This window comes from Aphelocoma coerulescens, chromosome 11 (genome assembly GCF_041296385.1).
Source record: "Aphelocoma coerulescens isolate FSJ_1873_10779 chromosome 11, UR_Acoe_1.0, whole genome shotgun sequence".
Taxonomy (NCBI): domain Eukaryota; kingdom Metazoa; phylum Chordata; class Aves; order Passeriformes; family Corvidae; genus Aphelocoma; species Aphelocoma coerulescens.
The window spans coordinates 7656686-7674645 of NC_091025.1; the positions used below are offsets into that span (position 1 = coordinate 7656686).

At 40.8% G+C, this 17960-nt stretch overlaps 1 protein-coding gene and 2 non-coding genes across 6 annotated transcripts in view; all 3 read right to left on the minus strand.

Moving 5' to 3' along the window:
- The window catches only part of CNOT1 (CCR4-NOT transcription complex subunit 1), a 56041-nt gene that overhangs the window by 12188 nt on the left and 25893 nt on the right, over positions 1-17960 (minus strand). The window contains exons 17-35 of one of the 4 annotated variants that reach the window (XM_069027327.1): positions 17395-17545; positions 15844-16045; positions 15253-15381; positions 13993-14117; positions 12900-13186; positions 11962-12040; positions 10499-10729; positions 9079-9219; positions 8212-8391; positions 7021-7137; positions 6477-6587; positions 5811-5888; positions 5317-5494; positions 4699-4829; positions 4041-4337; positions 2403-2543; positions 2212-2316; positions 1539-1658; positions 510-701 (exon numbers count right to left, since the gene is read on the minus strand). In XM_069027327.1, coding sequence (XP_068883428.1) covers positions 510-701; positions 1539-1658; positions 2212-2316; positions 2403-2543; positions 4041-4337; positions 4699-4829; positions 5317-5494; positions 5811-5888; positions 6477-6587; positions 7021-7137; positions 8212-8391; positions 9079-9219; positions 10499-10729; positions 11962-12040; positions 12900-13186; positions 13993-14117; positions 15253-15381; positions 15844-16045; positions 17395-17545 — 2995 coding nt within the window. Of the gene's footprint in view, positions 1-509; positions 702-1538; positions 1659-2211; positions 2317-2402; positions 2544-4040; positions 4338-4698; positions 4830-5316; positions 5495-5810; positions 5889-6476; positions 6588-7020; positions 7138-8211; positions 8392-9078; positions 9220-10498; positions 10730-11961; positions 12041-12899; positions 13187-13992; positions 14118-15237; positions 15385-15843; positions 16046-17394; positions 17546-17960 lie in introns of all 4 variants that reach the window. The other 3 variants (XM_069027325.1, XM_069027326.1, XM_069027324.1) reach the window with 3 other exon arrangements.
- LOC138117263 (small nucleolar RNA SNORA46) lies at positions 7572-7710 on the minus strand. Its single transcript, XR_011154594.1, has one exon. It is a non-coding gene; the product is annotated as a small nucleolar RNA SNORA46 (small nucleolar RNA).
- On the minus strand, positions 16932-17067 carry LOC138117265 (small nucleolar RNA SNORA50). The gene has a single exon (XR_011154597.1). It is a non-coding gene; the product is annotated as a small nucleolar RNA SNORA50 (small nucleolar RNA).

The window sequence follows — 17960 nt, forward strand, 5'->3', positions numbered from 1 at the left end:
TGTCCTGCAGCAAAGCAGAAAGAGAAAGCAGCTGGATGGATGCTTGGCAGCTGGCCAGGGTCAGCCTACCCCACACAGTCATTTATCAGTTACTGCAAAATAAACTCCCCAAGTGTGCCACTAGAAATCCAGTATTATGCTCAATATTATCTATCTATAAGGGCAGTTCAAACACCTTTTTAGCCTCCAAATCATCTTGAAATCAGACTACTCTGGACTGCAACAGCTCTCTACTTGCCACATCTGAACAAAACCGTTAAGTCCCAGGATTCCATACACCTGCTTCTTTCACAGCAGTCTTGACACCATATGCACAACACCCTAAATGAACAAAATGGCTCCCTCCCAATCTTATTTACTGGATTGCCAAAGACAGCAGTTCAGTACTGTTCACCAAGCAAGTTCCACAGGATGCATGAAGAAACAAGGTCACCAGCAAGACAATCCATGAGCCACATGAGTAATAAACTCTAAGCAAGTTACTACAGAGACAAGTTGTCAACACCCACCTTCTGCAGTAGTCCAAGTGCAGCAATAGCATCCCGGGAGTTCCGAGCCACTACCACTGCCTCCAAGAGGCTACGCAATGCTTGAACTTGAGGATTCATGGCCAGGGTGTGTGGAATGGACTGCAGGTGCTGCTCTAGTTCTGTCATACATTTGTCATAAATTTGTGCTACATCATCTGTAGCCCAAGCTTGCTGCTTAAGAGAAAGTGAGAATCAGTGATTTTTGCAAGGATTGCATTTGCGACATTTAAATACCGACTGGCTCTTCTCCTTCAGAAATTATAGCACCCAGAATGTGGACCTCTACAGTGGTCCAAATTCTGTGGTTTGTTATGCTGGCATTTTAAGTCCACAGAAATAAGCAAACTAAGTTGTGAAAATAACCAGCAAACAACTCTATCACTCAGAATCACAGAATGGTTTGGGTTGGAAGGACCTTAAAGACTATCTTGTTTCAACTGCCCTGCCATGGGCAGGGACATCTTCCACTAGAGCAGGTTGCTCAAAGTCCCACCCAACCTGGCTTTGAACACTTCAGGGATAGGCCATCCACAGCTTCTTCGGATAACCTCTTCCAGTGCCTCACCACCCACCCAGGGAAGAAGTTCCTCCTAACATCTAATCTAAACCTGCCCTCTCTCAGCTTGAAGCCATTCCCCCCTTGTTCTGTCAATAAGGCCTTATGTATGAAAAAACTTGTTAATGATCTTAAAATTCAGACTTGCCATCCATGACCTTCCTGCAAAAGTAACCGAAGATTTGAATAAAATGCTTCACTGCTACTAAAACTACATGTAGTAATCATAAGCTGCATATCTTGTCCCAGTTTGGGTTACAAGCCCCTAAGACTGGATGGAAGTTTTATGCTGCCATTACTTTCTCACTAGAACTAACGCATTTTTTTAACCACTGTCCCCAAGCAATACGAACACTTGGCTCTTATGAGTCCTTCTAACAAAAACACAAGTTCTGCAACAGTCTCCAAAAGGGCTATAGAACTCTCAAGCTGGTTAATTCAGAAACCTCTACCTTCATAGGCTGAGCCAAGAATCCTGTAGGCTGAGTTAAGTCATTGGTGGGCAAGAAGCCAGGGACATTGCGTGCAAACTCTTCATAAACAGCCAGCTGTTTTGGGTCCACACCTCCAACCTTTGCAAAGAAAAGAATGGGCATTAATCTCACTGATAAGCACTGAGGCCGTAAAAAATGAGGGCAGCTGTGTAACAGGTAGCTACTCTTAAACAGAGTGGCCTAGCATCAAGTAGGATTCAGCTGCTCTGCACTGAGGTCCTATCTCTCCTGCCATACCTCCTCCTAACAGCGGGTTTTTGCTCTAAAAACAAAACTCACATTCCCAGAAACAGAAATAACTGAATACTGAGAAATGCTCTGCTGAAAGCACACGGTATGTCCTTTCAAGGAAGAAAATACAAAGGAGACAAAAGAAAAAATATAAAGACAACAAAACGGATGAGCCATCTTTTAGTGAGGGGAACTGCACAGAAAAAGAGACTCAAGGAATTGAGAAAATGATATAAATATTCATTTTGGAATAACGTATTTATGTGTTTCCATACTAATCAAGATAACAGCAGCTGCACCGTTAGGCAAGACTAACAATATGCAATTGCTCAGCTGACACTGTGCCATCCACTTTTCCTTATCAGGAGGGAGAGAAGAGCAGCATCAGAACAGAACTCACCTTTAACCTGATCTGTTCTGGCATCCGCTCAGCCTGGTACGTTAACACAACAGGATCGCAGTACCGACGCCCCTCCTGCCTAGCATGTTTTCTGAGCTCAAATTCCTGGGAAAAACACAGAGTTTTAGATACCCTTCTGGATGCGTATGAGCACATATAATACTTCTAGAAGACAGCAGTCCCATACTTACAGTTGCGAGCCTCTTGTCCATCTCAGGGCCTGCCTTTTCCACAGCTGTCTTCTGGATAAAGCAGCAGGCAAGCTCACAGTTATCCTGTGCTAACTGGGCAGCTGCCTGCTCCATCATGTCCCTCTGCTGTGGGGAGGCTGCCTATTGAAAATCACAATAATCAGTGAAGGCTGTAAATTTTCCCTGCTTATTACTAGCCTTAAAACCTGCACCACTGCCTATACAGAACACCAGCAATAAAAAGGAATGCTCTTAGGATCACACTCCCTTCCCATAGAATATATAATATTAAATTTAATTTTGCATAGCTTTGAATAAAACATGTAAGCAAGACGACAGTAAAGACTTTTAACAAGGAACAAAACAGCAGGAGTTCTCCATCTTCTCCACCTACTCATCTCTAGGGCACAGAAATAAAGCCCTGCTTTAGACAGACACACACAGAGTGATGCTAATGCAGGGAAGGCTTTGCATCACAGTAGAAGTTTCCCTACTTCCTAGGTTGTAATTGGAAGATATAAAGGCGCATTGTATAAAGGTACAAAACAGCAGTCCTAAGCCTTTTTCAGTGGGTTGCTTTTCTGATAGGCAATCAGATTTTCTTCCTTCCTTCTCAGAGTCTGCTTTATGAGAACCCTGAAGAGATGCACTTATTTTCCAGGGTGCAAAGCAGCAACTTCCACTAGAAATGGAATACATCTGTAAAGGCAGCCTGTCCCATCTACTTGGACTTCCTTATCTGTTAAGAGCTACCCCTCTTTCATTATTTCCTGAGAATTACACTACTTCTGTTAAATCACTTCATAACAATAAGCCAGGTAAGAATTTTTAGGTATCTCATATGGCACCTTTTCTGCAACAGAATGCTTTCTACAATTATCCCTTAAAATTTTCCTTGGATTAAAGCTGGATTTGTACCAATGTCATATGTCTTCAAGGATAAAAAACCTGACTCTTTTCTAATTGCTGAAAGTACAGCTGTGTCTTGATATTTCCAAGATCCTTATGCTCTTATGCCTGTTGCTGACACTGATGGCAAGAATTCTGGATGGTAGCTGCTGTTGTGGTCAGTAGTTCAGAAGCTGTTCCACACAGTTTAGCTCGAACTTTCCTCATGAAGAGACCTGAAAATAGCCTCTAGAAAACCCAATGAATTCACAAGCTGTGCAAAACAGTCTGAACTACCTATCTGCTAACAGCACAAGTAAATAAAATCTGCCTGAAGCATACGCATGCTGAAACAGTCCAAGATATCACCACTATCAATTCAGTCCTCCCCACTTTAGCTTTTCTGCCTCAAACCCTGCAGAAAGTTCACGTCTCCAAGGCTTTCATGATTGGATTGAACTGGAGATAACACTGAGGCAAAATAAAAAGATAGTGAGGAAGTTTGTGTGCCACGCAGTATAAGATCCACCATCCCAGTTTAAGAGTATTTGACGTGACCTGTAATCTCAACGTACTTTTTTCACTGTAATTCTACAAGAGTCACTAAACTTCTACCCAGAGAATTCATCCCCATGCTAGTTAAGCCGTGCAATTAATTAACAAGTCCACATTGTGGAGAATTGATTTGCTAATGCTGGATGCCTACAGTCCTGTAAGTTGGATATAAACTTCAAATGATGGGGGTCTTACCCTCAGTGCAGTAGCAAAGCTATTTTTCAAGTTGGTAGCTATGCTCATCAGCAAAGGCTCCCTGCAGGTAATCATGGCCATCCCAGCAGTCAGGTTCCGCATCATGTGGTGAGCAGCCACGCGCATCCGTGACTCCTCCGAGTCCAGGGCAAAGTCCTTCCTGACTATCTGCTCACAGGTCGTCATGGCAATCTTGATGGATCTATCAACCACTGGATGGACGAGGTCTTGCACTGCACGCTCGATCGCTTGCCGCACGCACTGCTTCAGCTGTGGGTGGGCTTGGAACAGCGGAATCTGCAGGGGATTAGGAAAGGTGAAAGAACAGACTACACTGGAATCCCACCTACCCCAGACACTTGCATTTTCTGAACAACTTGTAAGTGCACTGTCATAGCTTGTGCAGTACTCCCATGTTCCCCATGCAGCTATTACAGTATTTGATAAATCTGAAACTGGGACAAATTATTATTTTTCTAACCAAGTTGGAGCTGAGTAACAATGCCAAGATTGACTTAAGAGCTGAGCTGCTGACTGGACAAAAGGAGCACAGAGGCTTCTTTTATACTTAAGTCCTGATAGCTCCAACCAGCTGAGATCTGCATCAACCCTGGCCGTAAGAATTCTTTCAGCAAACTAAATCGGGTCTAAAACTTACCGTTGGATTTAAAGTAATATGTGGAGCCAATCCTCCTAAAGAATAGACGTTGATGTCATGATAACTGTACTGGGGCTGTGGAGGAACCGTGGCTGTACAAGTGGTGCTGGTAGCTGGAGTTGTAGAAGCAGCTGGAGAACAAAAGTATGTTTGTATTGACACAAGTATATAATTCTTATAACACAAGTATATAATTCTTATTTAAACCAGGAGATGACCTAGAAACAAAAGCTTTGTAGTTTGATCATGAAACCTCCTAAACTTACCAAGCAACTGTCATTCTCCACTTGCCTAATGAATAGTTCCAAAGTAGCTTCAGTACATTTAAGAGAGTTGTTTGTTACGACAGCTTAGCACCCGGTGTACTGTTAACAGGAGGGAGTCTAAGGAGTAGCTACACACATATAATACAGAATTAGTCCTCATGATGGCTTCCATTCCCTTTCCATCTCCAAACTCTATACACCTATTTCTATAATGAAACTATCCCAAGTGCTCCCAATCACTCAGGAATGTTATAATAGTGTATGTAGCTTCATATTTTATTTTATAATAGCAAAACCTGTCCTATTAGAACTTCAATAGTGTGGTTCTGGATTCTACATGAGATGTACTTACTAGTTGTTGTGATGGGTGGTAGCTCTTCTGGCTGCTTCACATCCTTCTTTGGAGCAGACAGCTGTTCATCCAAATTTTTTAGACGATCCTTATCTTTCAGGAGACTTCCAGGTTTCAGCTCATTGATGTCTAGTGCAAGATTCTTGCAGAGCACCTCAATCTCAAACTTCAGATTCAACTGCAAAACAACTCAAGTTTAGGTCATGTCACAAGGAAAATACCCAGAACATCTACTGGGTCACTTGACTCCCAAGCTCCCCATTCTATCCGCACCCCTTTCAGAGATTAATAGTGACTGAGGATTACACAACTATCTTGCTGACCACATGGAGGAGTTTCACCCAATTCTACCAAATTATCAATGTCCAAGCAATCTCCCCATGCTAAAGCAGTGAGAAGGGCTGCTTGGTCCTTCACAACATCCTTCTTGACCAGTATGTCAAGAAAACCTCACACTCAGTAGCTACAGGAAGAAAAAAACAACAGAAATTTACTTTTAGATCATGTTCTTGATGTAGCTCAGCTAAAACATTCATAATGGCCATTGTCCATGGGTTTGGAGGTCTGAAGACCTACAAGAGAAAGAAGAGAGCAGTATTACACAAACTTCTTGAATCTGGATAATATATGACTAGAAATGTTTGAAACACAAGCAGCTATGTGTGCATACGACTGTGAAAACCTTTGTACAGCTATGGTTAGAGTTGAATTTAGTATTTTAGTAATAATTATTCCAGTAATTCAGTATAACCGGAAATACATTAGGAACCTAAGTGAAAAACTGGAAACACAATGATCTGGTCCTTCTTGAGAGATCAGTTCTATGTCAAGCAGAATTAACAAGCTGATCAGGATCAAAGCGGGCGGAAGAAACAAAAAAAAAAATCTAAGAATAAATATATCCTAGAACCTCCTCAATGGCATCCTTCCATTTCTCAATAGAGATCTGTTCAGGGATACCACAGTACATTTCAGCTAACACCACCTATTTATGCTGCAAAAACACAGGGCCGTGTACTTTCCCTCCAAATAAAACCACTTTAAGCTCTCACATCCCTTTTCTTGCTCTCCACAAAATTTAATCCATGTGACAAAAGCTAATTACTTCCTGCAATATTTTGCCACTTGAGCAATACCTGTGTTTGTACAAAGACACTTACCACACTCCTGACACTGGATTCTAAGACTTTGGCAACAAATGGCACCACATAAAGCAATTCCTGCTGTCCCTTAACGTATGCTTCCAGCAGTAGCGACTTCACATCCAAATCCTGAAAAATACCATCAACCATTGAAGTGGGAATGAGGGTGGAGGAAACAGCAAATACATTGCACAATTCCACTTACACACTGCTTCCTTTTTAGATACAGGCAAGGCTGAGTCAAGGCAGCCCTAGAATTTTACAGACTGCTAAGCAGCAGTTACTTTTGAACAAAGATTTACACATCTACATTTTTACATGGATTAACAAAATAATGTTAAATTTTGTCCCAAAATAAATGTAGCTACTAGCTTCTCTGATATTAAAAAAATATTTAGAAGTCTTAAACAACCTTAAATAATATGGAGTCATACTTTGTACTTGGCACATAAAAGAGGCACCAGAAAGGTGGTAAGATTTCCCAAATAGCCTGCGCTACTGCATAACAGCATACCAATTCATCCAATTCATGCCAAGGCAATCTGTAAAGACGGCAGCTCACCGTGTGCAAGATGGGCTTATTTTTAGCCATTGTAATCATTCCCAGCCAGTGACCAAGGTTCTTTAACAAGGAACGGTCTGAGAAGTTGGCTGCAGCTTTATCTGATGTCAACAGCACCTAACAAAAAATAAAAAAGGCATCTCGAGCAACAAGCAGAAGATAATCAGACTCCAAACCAAATCCAACAGCTGATCTGGATGAAGGCAAAATTTTAGAACATTAAGTTCTGAGCTTCAGTCACATTAGAGAGATACTCAAATAGCTTTCACTTCAAGGCAGCACCCTGCAAATCTGCACTGTAATGACTGCAACATTCCTTTCTTTAAAAGGATCAAAACAAGAGGATTACACTTTCCCAGACCTTACCTTCTACTCTGCTGAGACTGTTACAACTACTCCCATAGCCAAGTGTAACTTGTGCTTCCTCTTAATGCCTCATCACAGACCTGAAGGCTACAGTTTAACCTTCCAGGGAAACCATTTCATTGTCATGTCAAAACATAAATCATGTCACCATGTCATAAATCATAAAACAAGTATTCTGCTGTTAGTTCTGTTCCTTAACTTCAGAGGAGCATCAGCTGAACAGAGCAAGATCAGCTGTATTCTCAAGAGCCAGGAGATGCTTTTGCACTACAGCGTAACCCATGGTGGTCAGGAAATTCCACCAACAGGTTTAAAAATAGTGCTTTCTTTACAAACTTGTTTCACCTGTTCATCACTTCTGGGCTACTGCTTCCTCCTCCTTCTCCCCTTCACATTATGTTAGCACTCTAATAAATTTTGGCTTTTACACCCCCATATTCTAAACACGCCCTTTCCCCCCTATTCCTCTTGGACCAAAAGAACAGAGTGTGGTTTTCTTATCTTTGTACTTTCCTCCACACAAAACAATTAGACCATAAGCAACTTTCCCCTGGGTTATAATTTGCAAATATCACACAAATTTGAAGTTCATCTACATAAATAAATTTAAATGCAAATTTGCCCTCCTGTTACACAATTTAAGTCTTTCATGTTACTAACTGAAAAGAATCCTAGTATTCACAAAGATAACCTGTAAGTCTAATGGTAAGCTAGAAAGTAGATTTTTGAATGATATTCTATATTTAGGATCAGCAACATACAAGCAAATAGCATGAGGAGAACAGCACACTCCTGTGCTGCCTTTAGAAAACTTGCACTACTCACCTTGATGTTTCTGTAGGTTTCATTCAGAACCATTTTATTAAACTCTGGATTCTTAAGTGTGTCAAGGAAGTTTGAATATAAGCTGTGAAAGTTAGGCTCAATACTGACTCTTTTCATCACAAGATACTGTGATACCCAAGGCATGAACTCTTCTTTCACTGTTTCCTTCAATTCTTCCACCTGTGGTCAAACCAAAGACAAAGCACATCACAGAACAGATGAGAAGATAACCAAAACATTCCGGGGTCAGGTCTGACCAACACACAGTTTATGGTCAGTCAGTTGCTTCTAACACTAAGGTTGTTTTTCTACAAAAAAAAAAGATAAATATTTGAAATCAGTGTCTCATTATCCAAAGATCTGGTCAACCAGTAAGGACTCAAGCATGAAATCAGCAAGGCATAACAATTCACCTCTCCTTCACTTCCCAGCTTTTTACCAGACAACTGGAAATAAATGTTGCCACCTTACAAGTTCAAGCCATCCATCCACAAGACAATAGCACAGGTGGCAGTAGGACTGTACACAATCATCTAGTTCAGAAAAATTCCCTTAATTTCTGCTTGAAATAACAGAGCTTAATCTTGCAACATTTAACGGTACCAAGTCCATTTATGATGTGAATGTTTATTCAAGATTAAGAACAGGTATCTTTTACCCATCTCTCTTCTCCCTGGAAAATTTTATCTCCCAAAATGTTCAAGCAGAAAGTGCTGGAAACTATAATTTCTCTACAATGTGTTCCATCCTGAAGTTTTTCAAGTTAAAATTTTGTAGAAATAGCATCAGCCCACACTTAAAAATGAATATATAAAAAAAAGATTAAGAGTATAAAAATTATTTTTACTAGCATTCTTTCATACTTGCCTTCTGTGTCATATTTGACTGAGACAGATTATTGAAGATGAAAGCAATTTTTTCCTGGACATTCTCTGGAGGTTCCACAATCCTCTCCGTTTGATCTGTTGCTACTAGCAGCGTATCTATGTTGGTAGTATTAATGGAAGGCTGGAGGGAGAACAAAAAGTTAAGCATAAACAATACCTAGAGGTGACATCAAAAGAAACTTTTGCTCTGTTCTGTCAAGCAAAAATAGAATTGAGCTTTATCAGGGGACATCTCCTGTCTCAGATTCATTTTCAGCAGCACTCTAAAGGAGCCAAATGATTTTTATATTCTAAAAATGATGATCAATACTCAGCAGAAGAATGCTGCTGCACAAAAAGCCTCTACACGCACATATAATAGGTGCCACTGCAATGGCACCCTTTAGGCCTTTACGCCTGTGTACAATTATAGCTTGGAGAAAAAACACAGCAGCACTTAACACAACAGGGAGTCTCCAGGAGCACTTCAGTGCTGATTTGGGAAGGACCCAGAAGTTCATTCTGAGACAGCATGTCAACTGAAGTCAACAGATTGTGATTCTGGTCCCTACAGCTGCAGGTCTGAACCCCAGGGCTTTAGCACCTGGTACACTGCAATTAAGGAAAAAGGAGAAGCAGTTTTAAGTATCAATCCTGACTGGAGTTCAAAATGGGAAAACAAACACCTCAAAGTAACAAGTTTCCACACGATGTAATCAGGTATGAAAGACATTAATAGCTACACTAAGAACTGTCCCCACAAGTTTATTCACAACACTTGCAGCTGTGTTTGGCTTTTGCCTCCTTTACAGAGAACTATTCAAAGACAAAGGTCCCAAGCAGAAAGGCTCGACTTTCCAGTGCATCAGCCATCATACAGGAACAGCACTGCCCATCCTTGGCATACACGTGGGACCAAGTGTGCCCCAAAACTTTCTGTGCAATAGCCACTTCTATCTATCTGCCAACAGTGTAGTAACTCCAACAAGCAGTTCAGAGCTGTTTACACAAATGACCACATTTGTGAAAAACCTAATGCATTTCTAACTACTGTGAGGTCAGATGTGTGCAGTAAGTGTTCTTAAGTCCCAAGCAGAATAGCAACTGCCAACTATTTTAAGAGTCCTGTTGCAAGTCATTAACAGAAATTATGGTTCTGTAATTGTCTTGATAATTACAGCCTCAAGAACACATTTCAACTTGACCTCAAAGTAATTGGGTAGTATAATGATGAAAAATGCCTTCTCTCTACAAAAATGTTGGGTCATATTTTAAAAGGTTACATGCTTTAAATCTAAAAATCACTGTTTGAAAATCTGTAGTACACAAATTAAAACAGATTTTGTCTGGACGTGCTCAGTCCAGAACAGCAGCTGAACACCTGTGCCTCTCTGGGAAGAGCACAATGACACAATGCTCACCGGCACATCTTTCTTGAAGCTGACTCCAGTTGGTCGGGTGATTGTAATGGTTTTTGCAACGGTGGTGGTGGTTGAGGTGGTCACTATAGTGCTGACTTGGCCAGCAAGAGGAGCTTTTGCTGGAACCTGGGCCTGGGCCTGAGCCTGGGCAAGTGCAATACTTCCAGGGGTGGTGATTGAACCCTGCATCTTCACAGGAGGATCTCTGGATTGCTGTCCATATTCTATGTACTAAAATAGGATGAACAAGCAAATACAAAATTTCACATACAGCAACAGAACTATAGACTGATTTTTAGCAGGAGCACTATAAAGGTTTCCCAACACTCATTAAAATAATTGACATTCATGCCATAAAGGAATTTGCAAATACAACTGTATACCCTGATGAAGCACATCTTGTCACTATTGACTTTCTTACTGGAGAGGAACCTCTTTTCTACCTCTGGCCTCAACAAGCTGATGTCAAGCATCACAAGACCAAACACGTTTAAAATTTTACGGAGCACTACCTAAAAAAACTCGATCCCTATCCCTCCAGGCCTGGAACAGCAGAATAAAAGAAGAGAAAGAGCCTAAAAGCAGGATGTGAATATCAAGAAGCAGGCTAAAAAAACAGGTAAGAAGTCTTCTGCAAGGACTCCAATAGCCACATAGAATAGTCTGAACTCACCATTAATAAGCAAAACCACAGTTCTGAAACAGCCAACTTTAAGATACTGCATCCTCTGAAATTGTTCCATAGTAGTTTTCCCCCACTGCTATACATTTCCCGGAACTGGAAACATCAGACTGTCATTTAAGGGATACAGCCTCAAAGCTGTTAGTGAAACCAAGACTGCTACTGGACTTTGCAGCTTTGGGTATGAGCCTCTACCTTAACGGTAGAGCTGAACATTTTTCCTTATTTAGCTCATGCTCTTCAGCTCTGCCACTGGGATTAGTTATTTCTACCAATAAAAGCACCTTCAAGGCAGACACTACAGAATGAACACTGCTTTGGACAACAAGGTATTCCCATGGCTCTCATCAGATCTTCAGGAAAGAAATTTTTCCTGGACTATTTTATCAGGTCAAAGTATGAAACTGTATAAACCCAGCTGAATGACCTCTATTTTAGAGTAAAACTCCAAATCTTTAAGGGAGTGGAATATGAATCCACCGAGGCACTTCAAAACCTTCATGCATGGACATGTGCACCAGTTGATCATGCAGCTACATTCAGGTATCTATTTCAACATAAGCAACCCAAACAGATTTATGGAAACAGGAAAGGTACCAGAGAGGCACCTTCACCTGCCTACCCTGCCCCAGAGAAAAACCTTTAAGAAAAGGCATTTGATTCTGTGGATGTACATGGTCTAAAATAATGACAGATGAGACTGCATTTCCAAAGGAAAACAGAGATTTTCTCTAAGAATTTAACATCATAGAAAGTTAGTGCTGCTTACAGACACACTCACCTCCTGTAAATGATGTGGGAACTGTATAAAGTGACTAATAGAAGCCAAGTGCTGACAATACTGGGGATAGTCCTTCAATCTGTCAGACAGAACATGCATTAGTCAGCAGCATAAGCCTACATCAGAAACAGTATTACAAAGAAACAAGTATCAGGTATGCCATTCCCATACTGCACCACAGAATACTTCTGGACTCCTTACAGCAGCTATTCTATGAACAAAACATTTCCTACAAAATACTTTTTTGTTCCAAAATCTATTTAAAATGAATTAATTTAACATTAAAGCACAAGATTTATTCACAGCAACTCATCTTTTCCTACATCTCTATACTTCTGACCTGGTACACAACTGCATTTATATTCAGTGTTTGCAACAAGATTACTGGATAAGTAATTTGTAGTCTGGCTCAGTGCATTTTAAACAGCAAACCAGAGCACACCTCACTCCCAGAATCTCCATCTGCAATTCATTAAAAGTTTTGAGAAAGAACTCTTTGAGATTATTTAGCTATACTTGAGATTTCTGTGTAAAAGCAAAGTTCCAGAGCTTAGTTCCTAGTCAGTCCTTCAGTAAGGAACAGTGTAAATGGCACTCCACTGGAAAGCACCTCTGAAGAGTAACTACGTTTACCCCACTTCTAACAAGCTGTTAGTTACTTCATCTAACTCAACACTTCACTGATTTTTATAGAGTCTAAGTAGTTTCAGCATCTCAGTTTGTCCCACATTTATACAGGTACCACACTGAGCATTTTAATTCAGAAAGGTTACCCTTTAACTAGCACATTCACTCATGTTGTTTCAGTTCTTTTTCAGCATATCTTTGAAGAATTCCCAAAGTTGAGATGTGCAATCTTGTACTTCATGATCAGAGCAGGTTCAAGGTTCACAAGACAACACAGGCACTATTAGAAGTGTACCAAAACCCACACTCACCTATTTTTAAATCTATCTAGTGCAGCAATACCAAAATAGTACATTTTGGATGCAAAAGGCTTTCGTAAGGCTTCAAGAACATAGCGCAGGGCCAGGCCCAATGCCATATAAGTAACCAGTCCTTTCTCTATTATGCCCCCGAAGAGACAGGCTGTTATGTGCAGCTCTTTATCTGGGTACTGGGGAAAGAAACGATATTCCTCAAACAAGTTCCTCAGCATACAATTAAACACTTCTCGTTCCCGTTTAATGTTGGAGTCCTTAAACCTCTGCAGCATTTCCAAGACCTGCAAAGAAATTGGAAATTGTTACCAACAGATTTGCTTTATTTCAGCCCTTTCCCATCTTCATGTTTCGTGAGTGTTTGCAACTACTAAGGTACGTTGTGCTACCACAAGCTGAACTGCAATGCTTCATTTTAGCCAGCAGACAGACACTACATCACTACAATGAGCTTCCTCTTCAGACTTTAGTTCTCTTTTAAGTGACTGTCTTCACACAAAACTTTTTTGTGACCGCCTACTCCATTACCAAATTAGAAAAAAGAAAATAATGCTGTGTCTTCCATAATTTATAAACATGCAAATATATTAAAGTAAATTTGAAGTACTTCAAAGAGTAAGTACGTCAGACCAATAATTACTCTCATAGAGACTAACAAAAATAATTATCAAAAGCTCAGAAGGTAGAACTTGGGACACTTTTATATATATGGATCTTGTAGTCATTTTTACATCGTTTAAAACAAAATACACTTAATATAATTTATACAGACTATTTAAAGGCACTTTTTAACACTTATATTCAGCACAAAAGCTTCCACACTACACTGAATCCTTCCCACTTCACAGCATTTTCGGAGTGTTAATTAGACATCTAAAGTCTTCAGTCCAGAGAAGTCAAAGCTGAATGTAATGATCAACTGCAAGTTTACTGTGAAAACAACTTCAACCAAGCAAAAAGCAATGCTGCAAGCAACTACCTGGATCCCTTTATTATTTCCCACTGAAACTAATACAAGAAGGAATAATTACGATCAACTTTATTCCAAGTCTCTGGACAGGTGCTGTAACTGCTACAGAAGGGAACTCACCTCATCCACAGACATGGTTGGGTGTGGTGGATGGTTGTAAATACGCTGGAAGTAGCTGTTTGCCTCATCATCTATTTCTTTGCTAAAGTGCTGATTAGCCTCTGGCCACACCTGAGATAAGTCAGCTGTAAAAAAGGGAACAGGTATCACACTCAGGACAACTTCAGACAGTCGGGATTTTATCTAGTCCTTTCCAACTCTTCACCAATCTCTACAGAACCGCTAATTCTTCTGAAGAGCGGGATATTTAACCTTTCCAGTAGACAGGAATCGCTATTTTAAAATCTGTTTTCAATATGCTATATTTATTCCAAAAACTGCATCCTAAGATAGCATTAACCTCACACTGCTATACTTGTAGAACCCACTGTATCCCAAGCTAACCTCAACTGACAACTAAATAACTGAACGCAGAACAGACTAGAATAAGGCATGCTACACAACACTAACATGCACACAAACTTGCACACAAACTTTCAGGCCAGCCAGTGAGCTTCCAGCAAGTTTATATTGAATGTTCAAGACCTAAAATATAAACCAATGGTGATTACAGCCACCTCCACTGTACATCTGTAGAGATAGGTAACTTTGCTGTTATTGCATATGGCTTCTTTGATAGCTCTTCCATAACAGCAATGCGGAAGGTTTAGTGTATGGCTGTGCTTCCTGACCATTTGACTGCTTCAACATCTCACTGTGAGCATGCTGCAGAGGCATAAATGAGTTAAGGATAACGGCTTAGTGTTAGGAACCAAATTGTTCCTTTCAAAAACTACCTTCCCACCAACTTTTGCTAGTCTGATTTGTACCCAATGTTGCAGTCTATTTCACTGCTTCACCTGTCAAGTTCTCTGCTGCAATAGGACCTTACCCAGGTTTAACCTTGTTACAAACGAAACAAAAAACACCCTGGTACCAGACGCATACAATTCTCTGTCAAGAGCAGGACAACAGTTTTTGTTCAAAACACAGCACAGAAGATAAAGGACAGAAACACATATTCATGCAAATCCATAACACATTTTTATGCTAGCAGGTCTTTTTTAACCCAACCCCCCCTGCCCCGGCCACTTGGCAAACTTTTAGGATACAAGCTTAGAAGCACCTTTTTCAGACTAATATAATGATACAAGAGCCACACTTCTAACATTTACCACCTACAGATTCAAGCTTCCCCTGAAGGAAACAGAGATTAATTGCAGACCACAGTCACACTTCACAGCCACAGACAACACTACCACTTACAAGGTTTCATCTTACTCTGCTGGAATGTAGGCTGGTTCAGTCCAGATGTGCTCAGCTTCCTTTGCACGAATGGGTCATTGTTCACCGCAGGAAGGCCCAGGGCTCCAGTTCCTATGCCAGTCAGGCTACCCGTAGTAAGACCACCTACTGAAAAGCAAATAATTGGTCATCTCAGTTGCACCCTCACAGTACCCACTTACCACTTTTCCTAGCACTTGTCATTTCCAAGAACTCAAAGCTTTATAGCCTCATTGCTGTCTAATATCAAGCAGTTTTAACATAAGCAGTTCATCATCTCTGTGCCAACCTAAAATAATGCTGCTATATCTGTCAAAACACTCATCCTCTTGACTCAAACTTTTTACCTATTGCAGCTGTAACACTCTGAAGTGCTGTTTCAGCAATGACCCAGGAGTGAAGACTGTGTAAGTCCCTCCCATACGACACAGCTGTTTGTCCAGTGTGACTTCTCCCCCTTAAAGGGAAGGAAGCACCTAACCCACCCTTAAGGGTTGGGCTGTAACATTCAGTATTTCCAACCACAGCAAAAACAGTGCCTTAGCTCTGCCCTGGCAAAAACAAACCACTCCACTCAAATAGCAGTACCTGGAAGCTGTGAAGAGAGTCCTCCGATGCCACTGAAACCGGTTGTCTGGTTTTGGGTGGAAAGAGGTGGGAATGCTTTTGCTGGTGACTGAGGAGTACTGAATGCAGAGCCCAAGTTTGGAGGGAAGCCTTGCATGCTCTGGGTGTGAGGAGCAGCTGAGCCACCTAAACTGAGAGAGGCCATTCCTGCAAGCGAGTCGATCTGAATGAAGAAAGGAAGATTATACAGACATCCATAAACCACAATCCAGCTGATTTTTGGCATGTTTTCTACAAAGACGGCTACGTATCAAAACATTCCTGAGAAAAGCTCTTCTGCATGGTTACTGTAAATTCTGAAGTCATCCAGATAACCCCAAAAGATTAGTTTGTCTACAGAATGCACTTTTATTTTTCTTCTACAATCCCATGAAACCCTATTCTCTCACAGGTTTTACAGAAAGGCTGATTGTTCCATAGTCTGTAGTTAAGTGTAACACAGCAGTAAATGCTTACAATAAGCAGCATTTACTTCTACTTGCAGATTTTTGTACTAGCGTAGTTTATGCTCTGCAATTTGCAACCTCAGACCTCACCTCAAGACTTACAAAGCTATTTCATTTCAAACTTAAAAGTATTTTTGACTCTCTGAAGGACCCTACTATGCCCACTTTTCACAGCTAAATACCTGAATGAAGTCTTCAGAAAAAGCATTAAGACCTGGTTCACGAATAGGAGGGAAGGCACAACACAGGCTGCCAAAGCAGTAAGTTAAGGAACTGACTAGGAACAGCAGAAAATGGTGTTATCTACCCAGAAGACAGCATGACTACAGACTAGAAACTGCTGCTGTTTGTTCATATGAGTTATTTATCATGGCTACATATTTGTAGCAGGTTGCCAAGGTATTTGGAAACCACTCTCTGTGTTTAGTTTACATAATCTACTGACAATTCAGTCATTCTTAAATGCTGAATTGCCACTATTTCATGTGAAATACTTTTCACCACTTAAAAATCTGCCATTGAATGTAACGGCTAGAAGCAAAACCTGTCTGTAATGTGTTGCTCCCAGAGGAGGAAGGGATGATGAGTGGCAGGGATTAACTGAAATGTACCTTGTTTTTAAAAGAGCAGTTCAGTTGAGAGCTGAAGAGCCCCAGTTATAACAAGTCCTTATGCTCTAGCACTGTGGCTTGGCCCGTGAAGCTACAAACAAGACACATCAGGTTCAAAGGCAGTGCTTAATTCTCAGAAGTCCTAGTAAATTTTAGCACTTTAAAAGAAAGCCTGTTATTTTAAATAAACCAAATATCTGTCCCTCCTCAGTGCTCCCATCCTATAATACTTCACAGTTACTTCTTACAGACATCAGTGAAGTGAAAGACAGTTCTAAACTACATCCCTCAGACATTATTCTCTAGTTACAAGCAAGTTATCCAGACATGCAAGCACAAAACTACGTGAGCCAGATGATGTTTGACTTAGTCCTGCAGAAAGAGCTCAACTAGCACAGCAGAACTAGCACTAAATCAACACCACCTTCCGAAAATGCAGCATGGGATTGCTCTACCTGCACAGGAGAGATGGCATCCAAGCTGCTCGCGCTGGGCGGGCGTCCTTTGGGCATGACTCCAGGTGGGGGCTGTCGAGCCTTGTTCATGACATTACTGCAGTTTGCTACCATGGTGAGGATCGTCTCTGACAGCTCCTGAGAAACACTCCTGGGACACAGAAGCACGACAGTGAGCCATGTAACATTCATGAAAATAAGGTCCCTAACTTTATTTGATTTTCCTAGAGAAATTGAGGCCACATTTCACAAAAAGCAGCTGCGAAACAACCCCAGCAGAAGCTACAGTTTGTTATTTGCAAAACTTGCCTTAGATCATCTCCCAAGAGAAACAGCTATATTGAAATAGAAAAGTTTAAACTGTAGCTCTAAAACAATCTCCAGTCGACTATTCCTTTGTTTCCAATGATTCAAATACTCCTTTACAGTTACCCCAGCAAGTAAGGATTTACAGAAGGCTGGGATATGTACCTGGCTCCAACAGCTCTTGGAAGAGCCTTTGTCTGCTGTTGTCCATATTATGGGCTATACACAGCTTAGCCTCATGAATTAAAACACAAATAGTG